Consider the following 19943-nt stretch of genomic DNA (forward strand, 5'->3'; position numbering starts at 1 on the left):
CAGAATTGGTTTGAGACTTCTGGTCTCTCCTTTTTCTTCTTCCAACCTCTCTTCCCATCCTCTTTGAAAATAAAACTTTCCCTCAGAAAAGGATCAGACGATGCTCCTCTGTGAATATGTTCCTTACTCAGTTGTGTCCGACCCTTTACTACCCCATGGACTATAGCCTGCCAGGCTCCTCTGTCCATGGGATTCTCCGGGCAAGAATACTGGAGTGGGTTGCCATTTCCTTCTCCAGGGGATCTTCCTGACCCAGGGATCGAACCCATGTCTCCTGTACTGGCAGGCGGATTCTTTACCAGTGAGTCACCTGGGACGCCCACTCTTTGGGCTGACCTTAAGATAGGAAGATTCTCTAGGTGGGCCTTACCTAATCACATAAGCCTTTATTTTATTTATTCATCTAATTTGTACAATATTTATTTGGCTGCACTGGGTCCTAGTTGCAGCCCTGAGGCATGTCGGATCTTAGCTCCCCAACCAGGAATCAAACCCACATCCCTTGCACTGGAAGGTGGTGTCTTAACCACTGGACCACTAGAGAAGGCCCCACATGAACCTCTTAAAATGGAGAGCTTTCTCTGGCTGTCACAGAAGGAGTGGTCAGAGATTTGGGGCTGGAGAAGGATTTGGTGAATCACTGTTGGCTCAAGGATGGAGGGGACCACATGGCACAGAACGCCAGACTGCTGCGTTACAGGATGGAGCTGAGAGCCTTCCCTGACCACCGGCCAGCAGGGATGCGGTCCTATAAGAAACTGACTCTTGCCAACAATAGGAGTGAGCTTGGAAGCAGAGACATCTCCAGAACTTCGAGGTCAGAAGTTTGACTCCTTGACTTCAGCCCATGACCTCTGTGCAGAGACCACAGCCAAGTCTCAGTCCAGACTTCTGACCACAGAACTGCGAGAAATGGGTATGGTTTTAAGCTACTAAGTGTGTGAACATTTGTTCTGCAGCAGTAGAGAACTAAAACATGCTAATAGACATAATTTGTTTAACAAATTTAAGGAGAATTTGGGAATGGGATGCACAGACTGTAAATGTACAGTTTGATTGAGGTGGATAAATGCATATGCCCTGATTGAGATAAAGAAAATCCCCAACACCCCAGAATTCCCCTGTGCCCCTCCTCATCAATCCACACCCCAGAGGTAGCTACTGTTTGGATTTCTGTCACCACAGTTTAGTTCTGCCTGTGTTATTAGACTTTCAGATAACAGGAATCAGACAGCATGTACTGTCTTGTGTCTGGCTCTTTTACTCCGCATCCTGGCTATCTGTTTTGTTACACATATTTGCAGTGGGTTCCTTTTTATTGTTGAACGGTATTCCATCGCAAGGATGCATCAAGGTTCTTTCCTACATCTGCCTGTTGATAGACACCTCAGCTATTTCTAGTTTGGGGGCTACTGTGCATAAAGCTGCTAAGGAAATTTGCATGTAAGACTTTCTGTGGATGTTTTTTATTTCTCTTGAGATAAATACTAGGAAGTGGAACTGCTGGGTCACAGAGTAGGTATATGTTTCACTTTTAAAGGAACTGCCTAACAATTTTTCAAAGTGGTTGAACCACTTTATGCTCCCACCATGATTTATAGTTACCCTACCCCCTCTTCAACATTTGCTACTGTCAGTCTTTTTTTTTCTTCTTTAATTTCTTTGACTGCTTCAGGTCTTAGTTGTGGCAGGAGGACCCTTCGTTGAATCATTCAGGATCTTTCATTGTGGCACACAGACTCTCTAGTTTGGCTCGTAGGCTTAGTTGCCCCTCTGTGTGTGAGATCTTAGTTCCTCAACTGGGGATCGAACCCATGTCCCCTGCATTTCAAGGTGGATTCTTAACCACCGAACCACCAGGGAAGCCCCCTTTGTGTATACTTCTAGCACTTATCTGGGCTTCCCTGGTGGCTCAGCTGGTAAAGAATCTGCCGGCAATGTGGGAGACCTGGGTTTATTCCCTGGGTTGGGAAAATCCCCTGGAGAAGGAAACAGCTACCCACTCTAGTATTCTGGCCTGGAGAATTCCATGGGGTCGCAAAGAGTCGGACACAATTTTTGAAAGTGAAAGTGAGCAACTTTCACTTTCACCACTTATCCATCTTTCATTTATTATTCATTTATCCACTTATCCATCATTTACCACCCACATATACACTCAACATCCAACTTCTGTCCATCCATCTTTGCATTCTTGCACTCAACATTTGCTGAGCCCTTGCTATGTAACTTTCCTTCCAAGGAGTAAGCGTCTTTTAATTTCATGGTTGCAGTCACCATCTGCAGTGATTTTGGAGCCCAAAAAAATAAAGTCTGACACTGTTTCCACTGTCTTCCCATCTATTTCCCATGAGGTGATGGGACCAGATGCCATGATCTTAGTTTTCTGAATGTTAAGCTTTAAACCAACTTTGTCACTCTCCTCTTTCACTTTCATCAAGAGACTTTTTAGTTCCTCTTCACTTTCTGCCATAAGGGTGGTGTCATCTGCATATATGAGGTTATTGATATTTTACCCGGCAATCTTGATTCCAGCTTGTGCTTCTTCCAGCCCAGCGTTTCTCATGATGTACTCTGCATATAAGTTAAATAAGCAGAGTGACAATATACAGCCTTGATGTATTCCTTTTCCTATTTGGAACCAATCTGTTGTTCCATGCCCAGTTGTAACTGTTGCTTCCTGACCTGCATACATATTTCTCAAGAGGCAGGTCAGGTGGTCTGGCATTCCCATCTCTTTCAGAATTTTCCACAGTTTATTGTGATCCACACAGTTGAAGGCTTTGGTGTAGTCAATAAAGCAGAAATAGATGTTTTTCTGGAACTCTCTTGCTTTTTCGATGATCCAGCAGATGTTGGCAATTTGGTCTCTGGTTCCTCTGCCTTTTCTAAAACCAGCTTGAACATCTGGAAGTTCACGGTTCACGTATTGCTGAAGCCTGCCTTGGAGAATTTTGAGCATTACTTTACTAGCGTGTGAGATGAGTGCAATTGTGAGGTAGTTTGAACATTCTTTGGCATTGCCTTTCTTAGGGATTGGAATGAAAACTGACCTTTTCCAGTCCTGTGGCCACTGCTGAGTTCTCCAAATTTGCTGGCATATTGAGTGCAGCACTTTCATAGCATCATCTTTCAGGATGTGAAATAGCTCAACTGGAATTCCATCACATCCACTAGCTTTGTTCGTAGTGATGCTTTCTAAGGCCCACTTGACTTCACATTCCAGGATGTCTGGCTCTAGGCGAGTGATCACACCATTGTGATTATCTGGGTCATGAAGATCTTTTTTGTACAGTTCTTCTGTGTATTCTTGCCACCTCTTCTTAATATCTTCTGCTTCTGTTAGGTTCATACCATTTCTGTCCTTTATCGAACCCATCTTTTCCTGAAATGTTCCCTTGATATCTCGATTTTCTTGAAGAGATCTCTAGTCTTTCCCATTCTATTGTTTTCCTCTATTTCCTTGCATTGATCGCTGAGGAAGGCTTTCTTATCTCTCCTTGCTATTCTTTGGAACTCTGCATTCAAATGGGAATATCTTTCCTTTTCTCCTTTGCTTTTCGCTTCTCTTCCTTTCACAGCTATTTTAAATTAAAAGATGCTTACTCCTTGGAAGGAAAGTTATGACCAACCTAGATAGCATATTAAAAAGCAGAGACATTACTTTGCCAACAAAGGTCCATCTGGTCAAGGCTATGTTTTTTCCAGTGGTCATGTATGGATGTGAGAATTGGACTGCGAAGAAAGCTGAGCACCGAAAAATTGATGCTTTTGAACTGTGGTGTTGGAGAAGACTCTTGAGAGTCCCTTGGACTGCAAGGAGATCCAACCAGTCCATCCTAAAGGAGATCAGTCCTGAGTGTTCATTGGAAGGACTGATGCTGAAGCTGAAACTTCAGTACTTTGGCCACCTCATGCGAAGAGTTGACTCATTGGAAGAGACCCTGATGCTGGGAGGGACTGGGGGCAGGAGAAGGGGACGACAGAGGATGAGATGTATGGATGGCATCACTGACTCGATGGGCATGAGTTTGAGTAAGCTCCGGGAGTTTGTGATGGACAGGGAGGCCTGGCGTGCTGCGATTCATGGGGTCGCAAAGAGTCGGACATGACTGAGCAACTGAACTGAACTGAACTGTCTGTATAAGGTCTTTGGTCCCTGCTACCAAGAGCTTACATTTTGTAGAAAAGTAGATACAGAAACATAGCATTATCCACTCAGCTAGAAAGGTCTACTGTTTGAAGATGGGAGTCCATCTTCCCTGAGAGTACTCAGCCCTGCTGGGGATTGTTAGCTCTGGGGCCACACCCCAGCCCCCAAGCCCATCATTTCCCCCAAACCTAGGAAGACTCCATTCAGTTTGAAGCCCCTGTTTTCTCTGTTGCATGCACTCTCCTTCTGCTCTTCTCCCCACCTGGCCCAGTGAGTCCCTCCTGAGAGGGGCACACATGGATGGGAGGAGAGGAAGAGTTGGCTAAGAATCTGCACATCCAAGCACAGAGAATTTCAGTCTATAGAGAAGACCAAGGCCCAGAAAAAAGACAGGACCAGCACATTCCTGCAGTATCCGGGTTAGACCTCAGGTAGTCTTAGCTTTTGGTGACCATAAAACCTTGTGCTTAGTCGCTCAGTTGTGTCTGACTCTTTGTGACCCCATGGTCTATAGCCTACCGGGCTTCTCTGTCCATGGATTTCTCTAGGCAAGAATACTGGAGTGGGTAGCCATTCCTTTCTCCAGGGGATCTTCCCAAACCAGGGATTGAACCCGGGTCTCCAGCACTGTGAGTGGCTTCTTTACCGTCTGAGCCACCTGGGAAGTCCTGTAATAAAACCCTATAATCCAATCAAATTGGACTCAGTTCTCCTGGGATAATAAAAGAAGCTTATCTGGTTGGAGGCAGAAGGCCACCCTGCTGTCCCTCGGGGGCGCTTGGTTCCTTGTGCACCCCGGAGAGGCACATCAGAGCCCCGGGTCTCTAAGGGTGGACCTGTCAAGACACCCTTCCCTTCTTACAGCTTCATGTTCCCTCCATGTGCTCCCTCTCCATGTCTTCCCCTCCCAGGGTTTGAGTTTGCCCAGGACGGGGCCCAGTCTCCCGCCTGGACCTTGGGGCGGCCGAGGCGTACCTGGCATGAGCAATGGCCGCCACCCACTCGTCACAGTCCTTGGCGTCCTCTGTCCTCAGCTCCAAGGCTTTCTGGTTCTCGTGGCTGAAGTTAACTGTGAAATAGTGCTGCCCAAAGAAAAAGAAGACAGCCCCAATTACCAGGGTGATGGGCAGGGAATCAGCGGCGTCTCCTGTCATCCATCTGGCTACTTTGCAAAACCCTCTGCTGCCACATCTGCTAGGCACGCACTCATTATCTATGATCATCTGAATGCCATTCTATTTAGCAGTTTCAAACTCTGATTAAGGCAGGCTTTGTACAATGTAACAGAACCTATGCTTAGGTTCTGCTTGTAAGAAGGAAGCAAAACCCACAGAGCCCTTTGCCAATAGACTGCACAAAAGCCGGTTTTAAACCATCAGGTATGCTGGGAGAAAGGCAGAGGAAACACACCAAGAGAGCATCCCCTCTGGGAACTGGGTACCCACTCAGGGCAGCATTCATTTCATTCACTCCACAAAAACATTCTGTGTATTCTACTATGTCCTGGCCTTAGAGCAAGAAACAGACCCTAGCAGAGCTCACCAGAAGCCAGTTCTATGTTGGAAGCTGGTGGCCGACTTAGAGCTGGGTCACATGGGGGGGCTGCTCACCAAGCTGCCAGGCCAGCAAAGAGCCAACAATAGACACAAGTGTAATATCATTCTATGAACGAATACCTGTTAAGCTGTTAGAATGCCGGAAATCTAGTAAGCCCACATGCTTGCTATCATTAATGCAGTGCAATGATCATCACCCTCATGGAGGTAAGAAAAAAGGGCCGAGGGAAAATCACCCACTGATTTAGCCCAGGAAAAGCAGGAGGCCTTCCCAGAGGATGAGGTGTTTGTCCAGATTTTACTTCTGTCAATGGAAGAACATGGAGGGAGCATGGACATCTAGAGTGCACGGCATGTACCAGGGGTGGGAATAAGGCATACCAGAGCTGAGGCTGGGCAGGAGGAAGGGCCTGCATGGTGGAACTGAGCGGAAGGACCACTCCCAGGTTTCTGGCTTGAGCACCTTAGGAGGGTGGAATGTAAGAGACTGGAGGAGGCATTGGCAGGATAAAGGGCAGGTGTCAGGGAGTCAAGGGTGGGAGTGGACATGCAGACTGTGTGTGCCTGGAGGACCGTGTCTTTCTGGTTGCAGACAGGAGTCTAGGGTGCCAGTTTCAGGATGGAGAGGGAATCTGGCAGCAGACTCAGTCAAAGAGAAGGTGCACAAGCAACGAATTGGGACCCCACCTGTGGAGGCCACCTGGGTCTGCCCTTGGAGGAGAGAGGCTGCGAGGTGCAGAGGGGGCCCCCCAAAACCTGCCTGTTCAGATGATGCCCTGCAGGCCACCGTGTGGTCTGGGCAGCAGGGAGCAACAGCACAAGGGCATAAACTTATTTTTTTGCTTCCGCTGACATTACTGTCTTTCTGTTCATTGTCATTCTTGGTGGCAGCCCGGGGTGTGTGTGTGTGTGCATGTGCGTGTGCACTGCACAGTCAATGTCTCTCACTCGTTTCCTAGGAAACAGATCTGGCTGTAGAATGAAATGTCAGCTGCAGCCGCACGTAACTGAATTGGGAAGGCTCCGGTGGGCACTCCCTCCTCCCTGGAGAAGGCAGCGGGTGACACATGCAGCTGCGGGCGACAAGCTAGCACATTCCCCATATCCCCAGGGGTCGAGAGCTCACACATGCCTGACTTAACTTCACTCTGTATAATAGGCTCCAGGCTCAGAGATCTGGCTATACGATGAAATGCCAGTGGAGGGGGTAGAAGGGGTTGGGGAAGGGGCCTCTGAGAGCCCTGTGATCTTGTGTATTCCCAAATGCATCAAGTGGAACAGGTCTTGTGATCTGTTGACCACAGATAAATGTGAGGTGCAGAAAAGTCAGGCCACTTGCCCAAGGTCACATAGCTGGAAAGGAAAGAAGCCAGAATAACACCTTCCCCGGGCACCTACCATCCACTCAGATCTTGGGCTTTTGATGCTGGGGTGAAGGATAGAAAAGGCAAGGTCCCTACCTGAAGGCACTTCTGGCCAGGGGAGGCTCAGGGTCCTAACTCCAAAACAAGGCCCTCTCAGCTCCACATGAGCTCAGCAGGGCTGCTGGGTCCTCAGAGAGTCCTCAGGGGAACTCAGTACAGTCAGAGATGGCTGGACTCATCCGTGGCCCTGGTCAGTTCCCAGGGCAGGCGTAGTTTCCTTCCCCCCAGAGCTGTAGTGGAACCTGGAGGTGCTCGCCCTGGGGAGGAGCCAGCCGGGCTTGGTGGAGGCCCCTGAATCTGGCTACTCAGAACTGCAGCAGTTGGTGGGCTTGGCTGAGGCCCCTCCCTCCCAGCAGAAGCTTCTTTCTAGTTGTGGTACATGTACACAAGGGAATATCACTCAGCCATAAAAAGGAACACACACGAGTCAGTTCTACTGAGGTGAATGAACCTAGAGGCTGTTATATAGAGTGAAGACAGAAAGAGGAAAACAAATACTATATGTTAATGCATATATATGGAATACAGAAAAATGGTACTAATGAATCTCTCTGCAGGTCAGCAGTGGAGACGCACACTTAGAGAACAGACTTGTGGACACGAGGAGGGAAAGGAGAGGGTGGGAAAAATTGAGAGAGCAGCATATGAATGCATACTGAAACAGATGCATTACCGTATGTAGAACAGATAGTTGGTGGGAATTTGCTGTATGACGCAGGAAGCTCGAAACCGGTGCTCTGTGACAAGCTAGAGGGGTGGGATGGGGTGGGAGGTGGGAGGAAGGTTCAAGAGGGAGGGGACATGTGTTTACCTATGGCTGATTCATGTTGATGTATGGTAGAAACCAACACAATATTGTAAAGCAATTATCCTCCAAATAATAATAAATAATTTTAAAAAGAACCTTCTTCCTAAGCAGTCTTGCTTCACGGATAAGCAGATGGCTACCTGCCACCCTGCGTACTGTAACCCCCTGCCACATCACCTTGGCTGGACGGCTGACTGTGAGGAAGGAAACCAGGAAAGTCGCCTCCCTCCTCCTCCCCAGCCCCAGCTTGAATCTGGCCTTCAGAAACATCTGCCTTTGTTTTTTCTTTTTTTAACATCTAAAACTTTATTTATTATTGGAATATAGTTGCTTTACAATGTTGTGTTAATTTTTGTTGTACAACAAAATGAATCGGCTTTATTTATATATATGTCCCCACCCTCTTGGGCCGCCCTCCCACCCCACCCCAGCCCACCCTCGAGGTCATCAGAGAGTACAGGGCTGAGCTCCCTGTTCTGTGCAGCAGCCTCCCACTAGCTATCTGTCTTACACACGCAGTGTATATATGTCGGTGCTACTCTTTCAATTCGTCCTAACCTGTCCGTCCCCTCCTGGGTCCACAAGCCCATTCTCTGCATCTACCTATTTCTGCCCTGCAAATAGCTTCATTAATACCATTTTTCTAGATTCCACATATATGCGTTAAGATACGATATTTGTTTTTCTCTTCCTGACTTACTTCACTCCATAGGACAGTCTCTAGGAGAGTCCTCTGGCTTTTGACAGGTGCTGATATTCAGTCCTCTGTCCCCCAGACCAGAGACAGGGCTCCCAGAGGCCCCTTCCCCAGCCCCTCACACCCCCTCCACCGCGAGCTGCCAGTTTACCCCTCAGTCCATCCCACTACTGTGTGGCTTGGCATCTGTCCCCATTGCCGCTGTTCCATTTCAGGTCCTGGGACCTTTCTCCCACAAGCATCCTGCATCTCTCATCCTTAGAGATAGCACCTAGACCCTGAATAACCGACTGGCTAGAAGTGCAGGTGAAGTGGCCCGCTGGCTGGAGGGATGTGCATACGGCCATAACAGCAGGTAAGAGCCACTGCATCTCCTAGGAAGCTGGCTACGGATGCCACGGTGAGCTCTGGAGAACTTGCAGAGCATCTTCAGGGCAGAAACCAAAGGGCCTGCAGTGCTGGCAGCTGGGAGTGGTGGTGGCGCTTGGCCGTAGATAAAGGGGAAATCAGAGGCCCTGGGCATCAGGCCAGGTTCTCAGCACACACTATCACCTCAACCCCAGGTGTGAAATGGATCACCTCCACTTAACTGGGGAAGCAGAGGCAAGCACCATGGTTTGCCCAAGGTCACCAGCCAGGAAACGGCCCAGCTGAGCCAGGACTGAGGGCTGCCCCGGGCTGGAATGTAAGCGCTTCAGATGACTGGAGTGTTCCCTCTGTGCTTGTAAACCTCCCCACTGAGAGCTGGCCTGTACAGCCACGTTGCCTGACTGACTAGCAGAAAGTGTTCACTAAGGGAAAGTAAAACTTCCACGTGGCAATTCTGAGTCATCACCCCACCTGACTTCAGGCAGCCAAATAAATGAGACTTCTCTGGACGTGGGACTTCGGAGATGAGGAAAATGGAGACAAAGGACGAGGGAGAGCTGCAGGGAAGTACAGAGACACAGAAGGAAAAGCACACAGGGGCACAGAGACGGAGAGAGGAAGTGCAGTTCACTGTGAAAGAACGAAAGCCACACCTACGGAGAGACGGGTGAGCCAGAGGCTCCAGGACGATGCTAAGAAAGAAGGGTGTTTTAGATGCTTTGTTGTGTTAGTTGTTCAGTCGTGTCCAACTCTCTGTAAGCCCATGGACTGTAGTTTACTGTAGCCCACCAGGCCCCTCTATTCTTGGGATTCTCCAGGCAAGAATACTGAAGTGGGTTGCCATTCCCTTCTCCAGGGGGGTCTTCCCGATCCAGTGATCGAACGTAGGTCTCCTGCATTGTAGGCAAATTCTTTACCATCTGAGCAACCAGAGAAGGCCAGATACTAAACAATTTATTTATTTGACTGTGCCAAATCTTCCTTGTGGCATACAGTATCTTTTTTCTTTTTTTAAGCTGTGGCATGTGGGATCTAGTTCCCTGAATGACGGATGGAACTCAGGCCCCTTGCATTGGGAGTGTGGAGTCTTAACCACTGGACCACCAAGGGAGTTCCCAAAATAGGTGACTTCTTGGCCTGTATGGGTTGCTGTGGACTTGGGAGCAAAAATGTGATGACTGTCCAGCCCTGAGCCACTTCAGCAGCTCAGGGCAACATCAAAGGAACAACTGCCCATCTTGTGGGTAGATGCACTGCCGCATAGCAAGAAACAGGCTGGTCCCTCCCCAAAGGATGTTCAAGACTGACCTCCCATCCTCTGCTGGTTTCCATCACCCCACCCCACCCCCATCCCTGGATGCCAACCCTTGGGCTTGGCTGCCCATGGATGTGCACAAGAGACAGGATGCCAGGTTGAGAGTGGCTGGCCTGGTATGCCTGAGCCTGAAGCTCTGCCCTGATGATGGCCCTCAGGACCCATGGTGAGGCTGTTTCCCATCACTGCATCCTCAGTGGGGAGTGGGGCTGCCTTTGGCTTGGCTGCTCCAAGGCGCCTACCTCTTGGTTCTTGGAGCAGGAAAAATACCATCTCCCCTTCTCTCTGGTTCTTTGATTTTGTTCTTATTTTTCAGCTGCACTATGGCTCAGTGATAAAGAACCTGCCTGCCAATGCCAGAGATGCAGGAGACTCTGGTTCAATCCCTGGGTTGGGAAAATCCCCTGAAGGAGGAAATGGCAACCCACTCCAGTATTCTTGTCTGGGAAAACCCGTGGACAGAGGAGCCTGGGGGGCTACAATCCATGGGGTCATAAGAGTCAGACATGACTTGGCAACTAAACCATCATGAGGCATGTAGGATCTTAATTCCCTAACCAGGGATGGAACCCGGGCCCTCTACACTGGAGGGCAGAGTCTTAACCACTGGACCACCAGGAAAGTCACCTAATCTTGTTATTTCCATTGTTCTCTGTCTCTTGGGTCCTTTTGAACCTCTGCACCTCTCTGTCCCTTTCCTCTTGTATCTCTCTTGCTGCCTCTCTCCTCTCTACCCCTCCAATTCCCTCTGCCCCTTCTCCCAGCCTCTGTCCACAGGGCAAGTGAGATCACCTGGCCACGGCTGCATCACCAGCTGCAGAAAACAGCCCAAATATGGGGCCCTTGTCTTCCTTGAGTTGCTCAGGTTCCTCTTGCTCAGGCTGGTGACCGGCTGCTTCCAGGGTTAGGGGCTCCTCTTTCTTTCTCTACCCTGTTCGGGAAGCCCAGACACATGTCCTTGGGCCCCCACACACTCTCCCCTCCCTAAACTCCTTTCTAGTTGGTTTGGGTGTTTGGGGAGAGACTTTCTAGATGCCAGAGAATTATGACCTGTGACAGGGGCCTGGGCTTAGGCAGGAATGGGGGACCCACTGGCCTGCTTTGGTTCCAGATCCTGGGGGTCAAAGCCTCGTTTTGGCCAGCCCAGCTCCCTGGAGCTCTGTAACTACCATATAGAACCAGAGAGTGCTCCACCGCCAGCGACCGCCTGAGGATCTCACAGGCTTGTAGTCCAGAAGGCAGATGGGGTGTCTCTGTGCATTCTGGGTAAATGCTATCAATATCCACCTTTTCTAGGGATGACCAGCGACCCTGGTTGTGCTTGGCCTCCCCCTTGCCTCCTGCCTATCCCAACTGGCTGGGGGGCTTCCGCACCTCCACAGTGTGCAGAACATGGGGGAACCACTGACAGATGCGGTGACCAAACATCCCAGTTGGCCTGGGGCTATACCTCACAACAAACTGTGGAAAATTCTTCAAGAGATGGGAATACCAGGCCACCTTACCAGGCTCCCGAGAAATCTGTATGCAGGTCAAGAAACCAGACATGGAACCAGACATGGAACAACAGACTGGTTCCAAACTGGGAAGGGAGTACATCAAAGGCTGTATATTGTCACCCTGCTTATTTAACTTATATGCAGAGTACATCATGCAAAATGCTGGGCTGGACAAAGCACAAGCTGGAATCAGGATTGCTGGGAGAAATATCAGTAACTTCAGTTACACAGATGACACCACCCTTATGGCTGAAAGTGAAGAGGAACTAAACAGCCTCTTGATGAAAGTGAAAGAGGAGAGTGAAAAAATTGGCTTAAAACTCAACATTAAAAAAACTAAGATCATGGCACCCAGTCCCATCACTTCACGACAAATACAGGGGGAAACAATGGAAACAGTGACAGACTTTACTTTCTTGGGCTCCAAAATCACTGCAGATGGTGACTGCAGCCATGAAATTAAAAGACGCTTGCTCCTTGAAAGAAAAGCTATGACCAACCTAGACAGCATAGTAAAAAGCAGAGATATTACTTTGCCAACAAAGGTCCGTCTAGTCACAGCTATGGCTTTTCCAGTAGTCATGTATGGATGTGAGCGTTGGACTATAAAGAAAGTTAAGTGCTGAAGAATTGATGCTTTTGAGCTATGGTGTTGGAGAAGACTCTTGAGAGTCCCTTGAACTGCAAGGAGATCCAACCAGTCCATCCTAAAAGAAATCAGTCCTGAATATTCATTGGAAGGACTGATGCTGAAGCTGAAACTCCAATATTTTGGCCACCTGATGCAAAGAACTGACTCATTGGAAAAGACTCTGATGCTGGAAAAGATCAAAGGCAGGAGGAGAAGGGGACAACAGAGCAACAGAGGATGAGATGGTTGGATGGCATCACTGATTCAATGGACATGAATTTAAGCAAGCTCTGGGAGTTGGTGATGGACAGGGATGTCTGGCGTGCTGCAGTCCATGGGGTCACAAAGAGTTGGACACGACTGAGTGACTGAACTGAATTGAACTGAGGCACTTCTGTGAGCACCGGACTTCTGGAGCTAAAACCAAGATAGTCCTGAGCACACCAGGACCCCTGGTCACCCTACAAAAGGTGGAGCAGGTAGAAGTCCCAACAGTGGGGTCCATGCTTGGCTGTGCGACTCAGAACCAGGGACTCTGGGCAGCCCCTGCCTCTCCCCCTGGCAAGTGGAAAGTGAGAGTGTTAGTCACTCAGTCGTGTCCAACTCTGCAACTCCATGGAGTGCAGGCCCGCCAGGTTCCTTTACCCATGGGATTCTCCAGGCAAGAATACTGGAGTGGGTTGCCATTCCCTTCTCCAGGGGATCTTCCTGACCCAGGGATTGAACCTGGGTCTTCTGCATGCAGGCGGATTCTTTACCATCTGAGCCAGTTGGGAAGCTTCCTGGCAAGTGGGCATGACTCTGACACCCACCTGGTCAACCACGCATGAGTGGTCTCAGTCACGCAAAGTCAAGGTCTCTCCACCTTTCACTCTCTACCTGAGTGACTTATCCTTTGTGAAGTCAGCCTATGTTCTTTGTCTCCACTGTAAACCCAGACACTGTCCATCTCACGGTAGTAATCAGTGACAAACGTGGAAGCCTGCGAAGACTAGTGCTTTCTGCAAGGTGAGGGCACTTCTCACCCTCAGGCCTTAACGGATCTCTTTCCTGCTCCCTCTGGACTGTCTGGTGCGCCAGCCCCTATGCTTCTCCATCAAAGCCATTATCCTTTTGTAATGACTTTTTACTGTCTTTCCTATCACAGTAAGTCCCCTATATACAAGTCCTGTTCCAAGAGCACGATCGTAAGTTCAATTTCTTCATGAGTCCAACAAAATAAGTCTAAGTACCCAACTGACATGATTGGCTACATAGTACTGTACTGTAATAGGTGTAGAATACTTTTCCCACTAGCAATACATAAAAAACAAACACAAAAATTAAACAGCTTTAGTCTTAACAATGCAGTACCTTGAAAAGCAAAGTAGTACCAACCACATCACCGCTGCTTTTATGCTTGCTTCCAGACATCCTGGGCTTGCAAAAAAAGACACTGCACTATTGTATTCTACATAGCACTGGACAGTAAAGTGCACAGAAGCACAACCATTTGGAGAGGATGCACACACGTGACAAGGTACACCAGACACGTGAACTCACTCATGTGACTGGACATGCGAACACACGTTTACATCTTTGGAAGTTCACAACTTGAAGGTTGGTATGTAGGGGACTTGCTGTAGAGCAGAGAGTCTCGATCTGGGCCTCCCAATAGAGATACCTGAGAATCTAAGCTGACATGGATGCTCGAGCCGTTTTTAGGCACATTAAACCAGAACGTGGGAGCAGGGAACAGGGAGGGGATAGGTTTCAGGCACTGGTGTTTTTCAAAGCCTTCCTGTTGGTCCCAGTGTTCACCCAGTGCTGTGAACCCCTAAGAGGGAGCAGTGTATGCAGAAGAAGCACCTCTTTCCCCTACTCATCCCCCTACGTTCTCCTGGAGCCCCTCGTCCTGGAGCAGCCATAGACGCATGCCATCCATTCAGGAATTTTCAGTTATTTGGAACAGTGACAGGGAGAGACCAAATTAATGAGCAGTGTGTGTTGAACTTGAAATACCAACAACAAAGGAGGAGGCAGAAACGTCTCAGAGAGAAGCGGAGACAGAGCATGGAACTAGAGTGGGGGTGGGGAAGACAGGGCAGAGAGAGATGTTTCTGGTCCAGGCCTTGGAGACCCGGACGCAGGTTTGCTCCGTGGGTTCCATTAATTACCACAGTAACCATTCCAAAAGCAGTCCTTTTTGCTTAAGCTGCTTTGAATGGGCTCCTGCTCCTTTCAAACAAATGATTCCTGACCAAGAATGTCCCCAGAGCCTGGCACTGTGCCTTGGCCTGGGTTTGGAATGGTTTGGAATGGCCTTCGTTTGCTGAATGGGTGACTGAATGCATGCGTCACCACGGCATGGGAGCCCAGATCATTAATTAATTGATGCACAGCAAACGCCACAGAGCAGGTGGCACTGCATTTACTTCTCAGGTGGGTGAGTTGCCTGGAAGGGTGTGGGCCATGGCTTTCCATTAATGAGGCTTATGTCTCTTTAGGGAGAGGAGGCCCGCTCACTTCACAAAGGCCTTGAGCAGTCATGCAATGAAGGGACTTCTTTTCTTAAATATGTTTAATGATGCATTTTGTTTAAAAATATTTATCTATTTGGCTGCATTAGGTCTTAGTTGTGGCATGCGGGATAGAGTTCCCTGACCAGGGATTGAAATCCAGGCCCCTACATTGGAAGTGCAGTGTCTTAGCCACTGGAGCAAAAGGGAAGTCCCTGAAGGAACTTCTTCCAGAACTTATCTCACCATGGAACACTTTTCATTTTTTGGAAGATCTATCAACATTCCATGAAACCAGTTTTCTGGGACCCTGGAGCTGTGGCACATGCTAGACTTTGGAGTCACTTGGGTTTAAATTTATTATATATTATTAGCCTTGGTGTCTTCAATATATCTCTTCATTTCTGTGGACCTGTTTTCTCTTTCACAAAAAGGGGAGGATATTACAAATCTCACAGGGTTGTGCAAAACATATGATACTGTGAAAGCTCCTGGTTCATAAAAGTGCTCAATAATGGTTTTTAAACCACTCGAATCATTTGCCAGGTCCAAGTGATGGGTCTAAACAAGCTGTGTGCTCAGTCACTCAGTCATGTCTGACTCTTTGTGACCCCATGGACAGTAGCCCGCCAGGCTTCTCTGTCCATGGGATTTTGCAGGCAGGAATACTGGAGGGGGTTGCCATTTTCTCCTCCAGGGGATCTTCTCGATCCATGGAAGAGTTTCCTGCATTGGCAGGAGGAATCTTTACCACTGAGCCACCTGAGAAGCCCCATCAAAACAACTAGTCAGTGACCAATTACTAGAAAAACCACACACTTGTGCATATACATGCTGGGTACAAATTGTGCCCTCCTAACAATCATGTCCATCAGAATCTGTGACTAAGAACTTATTCGCAAATACGTGTTGTGTAAAAAAAATGGTACAAAGGAACTGATTGACAAAACAGAAACAGAGTCACAGATGTAGAAAACAAACTTATGGTTACAACAGGGAAAGGTGAGGGAGGGATAAATTGGGAGTTTGGGATTGATATATACTAACTACTCTATGTAAAAGAGATGACTAATGAGAACTCTATTCAATACTCTGTAATGGCCTATATGAGAAAAGAATCTAAAAAAGGGGATATATGTATATGTACAGCTGATTCACTTTGCTGTACACCTAAAACTAACATAACATTGTAAATCAACTCGACTCCAATAAAATTTTTTTTTAAAAAGACCTTATTTGAAAATAGGATCTTTACAGATGTAAGCAAGGGAAGATGAAGTCATACTGGATTAACAAGAAGAGGCTTTAATAAAAAGAAATCTGGACAGACACACAGCGAAGGAAGTCGTGTGAAGAGGGAGGCAGAGAGTGGAGAGACGAATCTACACATCAAGGACCACCAAGGATTGCTGGCAGCCATCAGGAGCCAGCAGAGGAAAGGAAAGACTCTTCCCCAGAGACTGCAAAGGGACCATGGCCCCGCAGGCACCTTGGTCTCAAACCTCTAGCTTCTGGAGCTATGAGGGAATACACTGCTGTTGTTGTAAACTAACCCTCCTTAAATAAACAATACATATGCACAGGTACACACACGAGAGGCACGGGAGAGGCTTAGAAACTGAAGCGTCAGAGCTGTACTAAGATCAAAGGATTACTCTGAATCAGCCATTTGGGGTGTTGTTTCCAACACCTTCAGCTCCTGTTTCTTCCTTATTTCTGATATACAGTGGGTCACCAAGTTCTCCGCTTTGGATATCTCTGGCACTGTGTGTTCTCCCATCCTCACCGCTGTGTCTGCTTCCAAGGTTCCTCATCTTCCAACTGGGTAAACCATTCCCTCTGGTCTCCCTGCCCCTGGTCTTATCCCCTCTGATTCATGCTCCTTGACCAGAAACCAGACCCATTGTCCTGTCTGGGCCTCTGCTCGCTGTCTCCTCCAAGAGGGAGGTGGGCTGGGGTCAGCGGCAGGATGGAGGCCATCACTCTTGGTCAGCCCCACCCCTTCCTCTTGGTAGGTCCACTCCAGTGGCCTGGTTAGATACGGTCAGCTTCTCCCCCACGGGCCCTGGCTCCTCCCTCCTGGTCCATCTTTGGGACCACGGTCCCAGTTGGCCCTGTCCCTCAGTTAGCCCTCTCTGCCTGATGCTGTGGAGGTTCCAGTGCAAACAGGACTGTGCTAGAGAGGACCTGAAGGGGCCTCATCAGCATGTGTATATATGTGTGTGTGTGTGTATGTGTGTGTGTGTGTGCAGTGCTCTGCCTGAAGTCCACCTCTCTCTCCATAAGGGGCCACCCACTCAGGCTCCCCATCAGCTGAGGTCCCTTTCCACCTCTCACCATTGAGATCCCAGGGGAAGCCTGTTTGCTCTCTGGATTTCGCAGAAGAGGTCCTGCTGACTCAGGCCAGGCCCCCTCAGATGCTTGCACACTGCCCTGTCTCACAGTGTCTGCAGCACAGTGAATGGCTCTTCAGGCTGCTTCCCCCCTGCCCTGGCTGTACCACCCTTGTGTCTGGGGCATACAGAGGGGTGTCCCTGGGTACAGTGTGTTCCAAATGGTCCTACTCAACAGAAGTACTGACCTCGACCAGCCCCACTGGTACTCTCACACCAACCCAGAAAGGACCCTGCCTACTCACATCCTCCACCTCACTTGACATGACTCCACTTGGAGTCTGGAAGCCACTTCATGACTTTCTCCCTACCTGCCCTCCCACCTACCCTGCTGTGAGTGGCCTCATTTCACTGAACTCTGCCTCTGAGTTCTCAAGTCATGGTCCTCCTAGAGCCTGGTTACCACACCAGAAAGATTATATATACAAAGATATATAGATACATGGCCATATATGTGCATGTCTGTATAATTATACAAAGGGTAACAAGCTGCAAACACTATTCTACATCTGTTTTTCTGACTATATTGTGGAGATAGTTCTCTATAAGTATATTTACTGCCCTCACCTTTTTTAATAGCTGCATAGTATTCCACTGTGTGGATGTGGGGCAGTTTGTTTAGCTAGTTGCCTCTTGAGGGACATTCAGGTAATTTACAGTCTTTTTTCTTATAAACAGACCTGAAATTAGTAAACACCTTTGTACCTAGGTCATTTCTAACTGGGTTTTTGACAGAAGGTGAAAGACAGACCTATCCAGACTGGAATTTTTTCCTTCTTTCAGCAAAGCAAAAATTCCTTCTATACAGCTGTAAAAAAGGATGAAGACAATCAATATGGAGAACTATCTCCACAATATAGGGAGAAAAACGTGTAGAATAGTGCTTGCAGTATGTTGCCATTTATATAATTATACAGACATGCATATATATGGCCATACATCTATATACCTTTGCATATATTTGCATGTATAATCTCTCTGGAAGAATGCATAAGCAACTGGTAACATTAAAATCCTCTGTGGAGGAGAACTAGATTGTCAGGGTTAGCAGTGGGAAGCATCATTGTCACTGTATACATCTTTGTAACTTCTGAATGTCAAACCATGGAACTATATTACCAATTCTAAAATTTTAAAATAAAAGGCAGTGGCTGTTTGAGAGTGCCTAACTGACCATCCACTTCCCAGGTTCTCCAAGCTGCCCCCTGCATTGTCCAGTCACCTGGACACTATCTTTTGGACCTCAGCATTGTAGCCTCAAGGAGTGTGATCTTCAGTGAGCACGCTCAGCCTGCCCTGAGAGCCAGTGGGAGCCGCTGGTGGGGGGTGAACCTCTGTTTCTGCAGTGATTCCGCCCCTGAAGTCCTCATCATTCCCCAGCAGTCTCCCATATGTAAGCCCCTGGGGGTATACAAGTGTTCCTACTGATGAACTGCACTGTGACTTTCTGGGAGGCAATGGGTGTCCCATAATTGGCTGGTTTCCCTTTGTGCCCAGGCTACCAGGAAGCTCTCAGATGTAATTACACGCCTGCCTCTCCTCACCTGTGCCCACACTGCATGGGCTCTCCATCCAGAACACCAGTCCTTCCCCCAAGCTCCCCAAAGCCTGTGGATCTGACAGAGAGGTGAGGGGAGTCCAGGCGACAACCAGTGTAGCTGGAGGGCAGGGAAGACCCACTGTCGGGGAAAGGGCAGACGGGCAGCAGCAGGTGAGGGATAAGGTTAACGCGCACACAGAGAATGCTGCATGACTGACCAGTGCTTCCAAGCTATTTCACTAACTCCTTGAGTTTGGCTAAGAGTCTAAGAGGCAATTCCACAAAGCTGGTTATATTTCACTCATATACTCTGACAGAGGAAAAGTCAATCAAGTCTGTCTGAATTTCCAGACGTGTTTTTAGAATGCCAGCTACAGAGGCTAAAAATTCATTCATTCACACTTCTAAAATTAATTTCATTTTAAGGTCTTAGTTAGATTTTCCAATTTGAAAAATAAATCAAAATTCAACTGGGAATTATCTTCTCGAAAATAATTCTCTCTTTTTCAGGGGAAAGAAACTGCATTAGCCTTGCTCGTTTAGTAAGACGTGATCTTTAAGTATAAATTGCTGAATTTAACAACAGAGGCCTGGATGCCCTCTGGTCTTAACAACCAGAACCAGGAGGCCTGATATTTATTAGCAGCGAGGGCTCAGGGTCTGGCTTGACACAGACACTTAGGTGTCTGTGGAGAGATGAGCTCCATCTATCTGAGCTTCTTCCGAGCAAGGGTGAGCTCTTCCCATGTACAACTGCAGGAGCAGCAGGGTTACCTTGGTGTTGCACGAAATGCTAGGCATGGAAAGAACTTTGTAAGCCGTCAGCTGCAAAGGTGCTCTATCCGAGTGGTGGCTGGAGGAGAAGGTATGGAGACCACCTGGAGCTTGCGCGGGCTCACTACCGAGCCGGGGAGGTAGGAAGATCCAGAGGTTGTGCAGTCCAGGGCATGTGGGAGCCAGGAATGGTTTCAGGGGCACAGTGCAGGGTGACGCATAATAGAGAGGGTGGAATCTTCAGTGCTCTCACACTCCCCAAATTCAGGCCTTTGTGACGGTTCCG

General features: G+C 48.3%; 1 protein-coding gene across 1 annotated transcript in view; it reads right to left on the minus strand.

Annotated features, from left to right (window-relative positions):
- Positions 1-19943, minus strand: part of RASGRF1 (Ras protein specific guanine nucleotide releasing factor 1) — a 101116-nt gene that overhangs the window by 72165 nt on the left and 9008 nt on the right. Inside the window, exon 2 of the mRNA XM_065906523.1 lies at positions 5129-5235. Within this exon, the coding sequence (XP_065762595.1) occupies positions 5129-5235 (107 nt within the window). The remainder of the gene's footprint in view (positions 1-5128; positions 5236-19943) is intronic.

This window comes from Muntiacus reevesi, chromosome 15, assembly GCF_963930625.1.
Source record: "Muntiacus reevesi chromosome 15, mMunRee1.1, whole genome shotgun sequence".
NCBI lineage: Eukaryota > Metazoa > Chordata > Mammalia > Artiodactyla > Cervidae > Muntiacus > Muntiacus reevesi.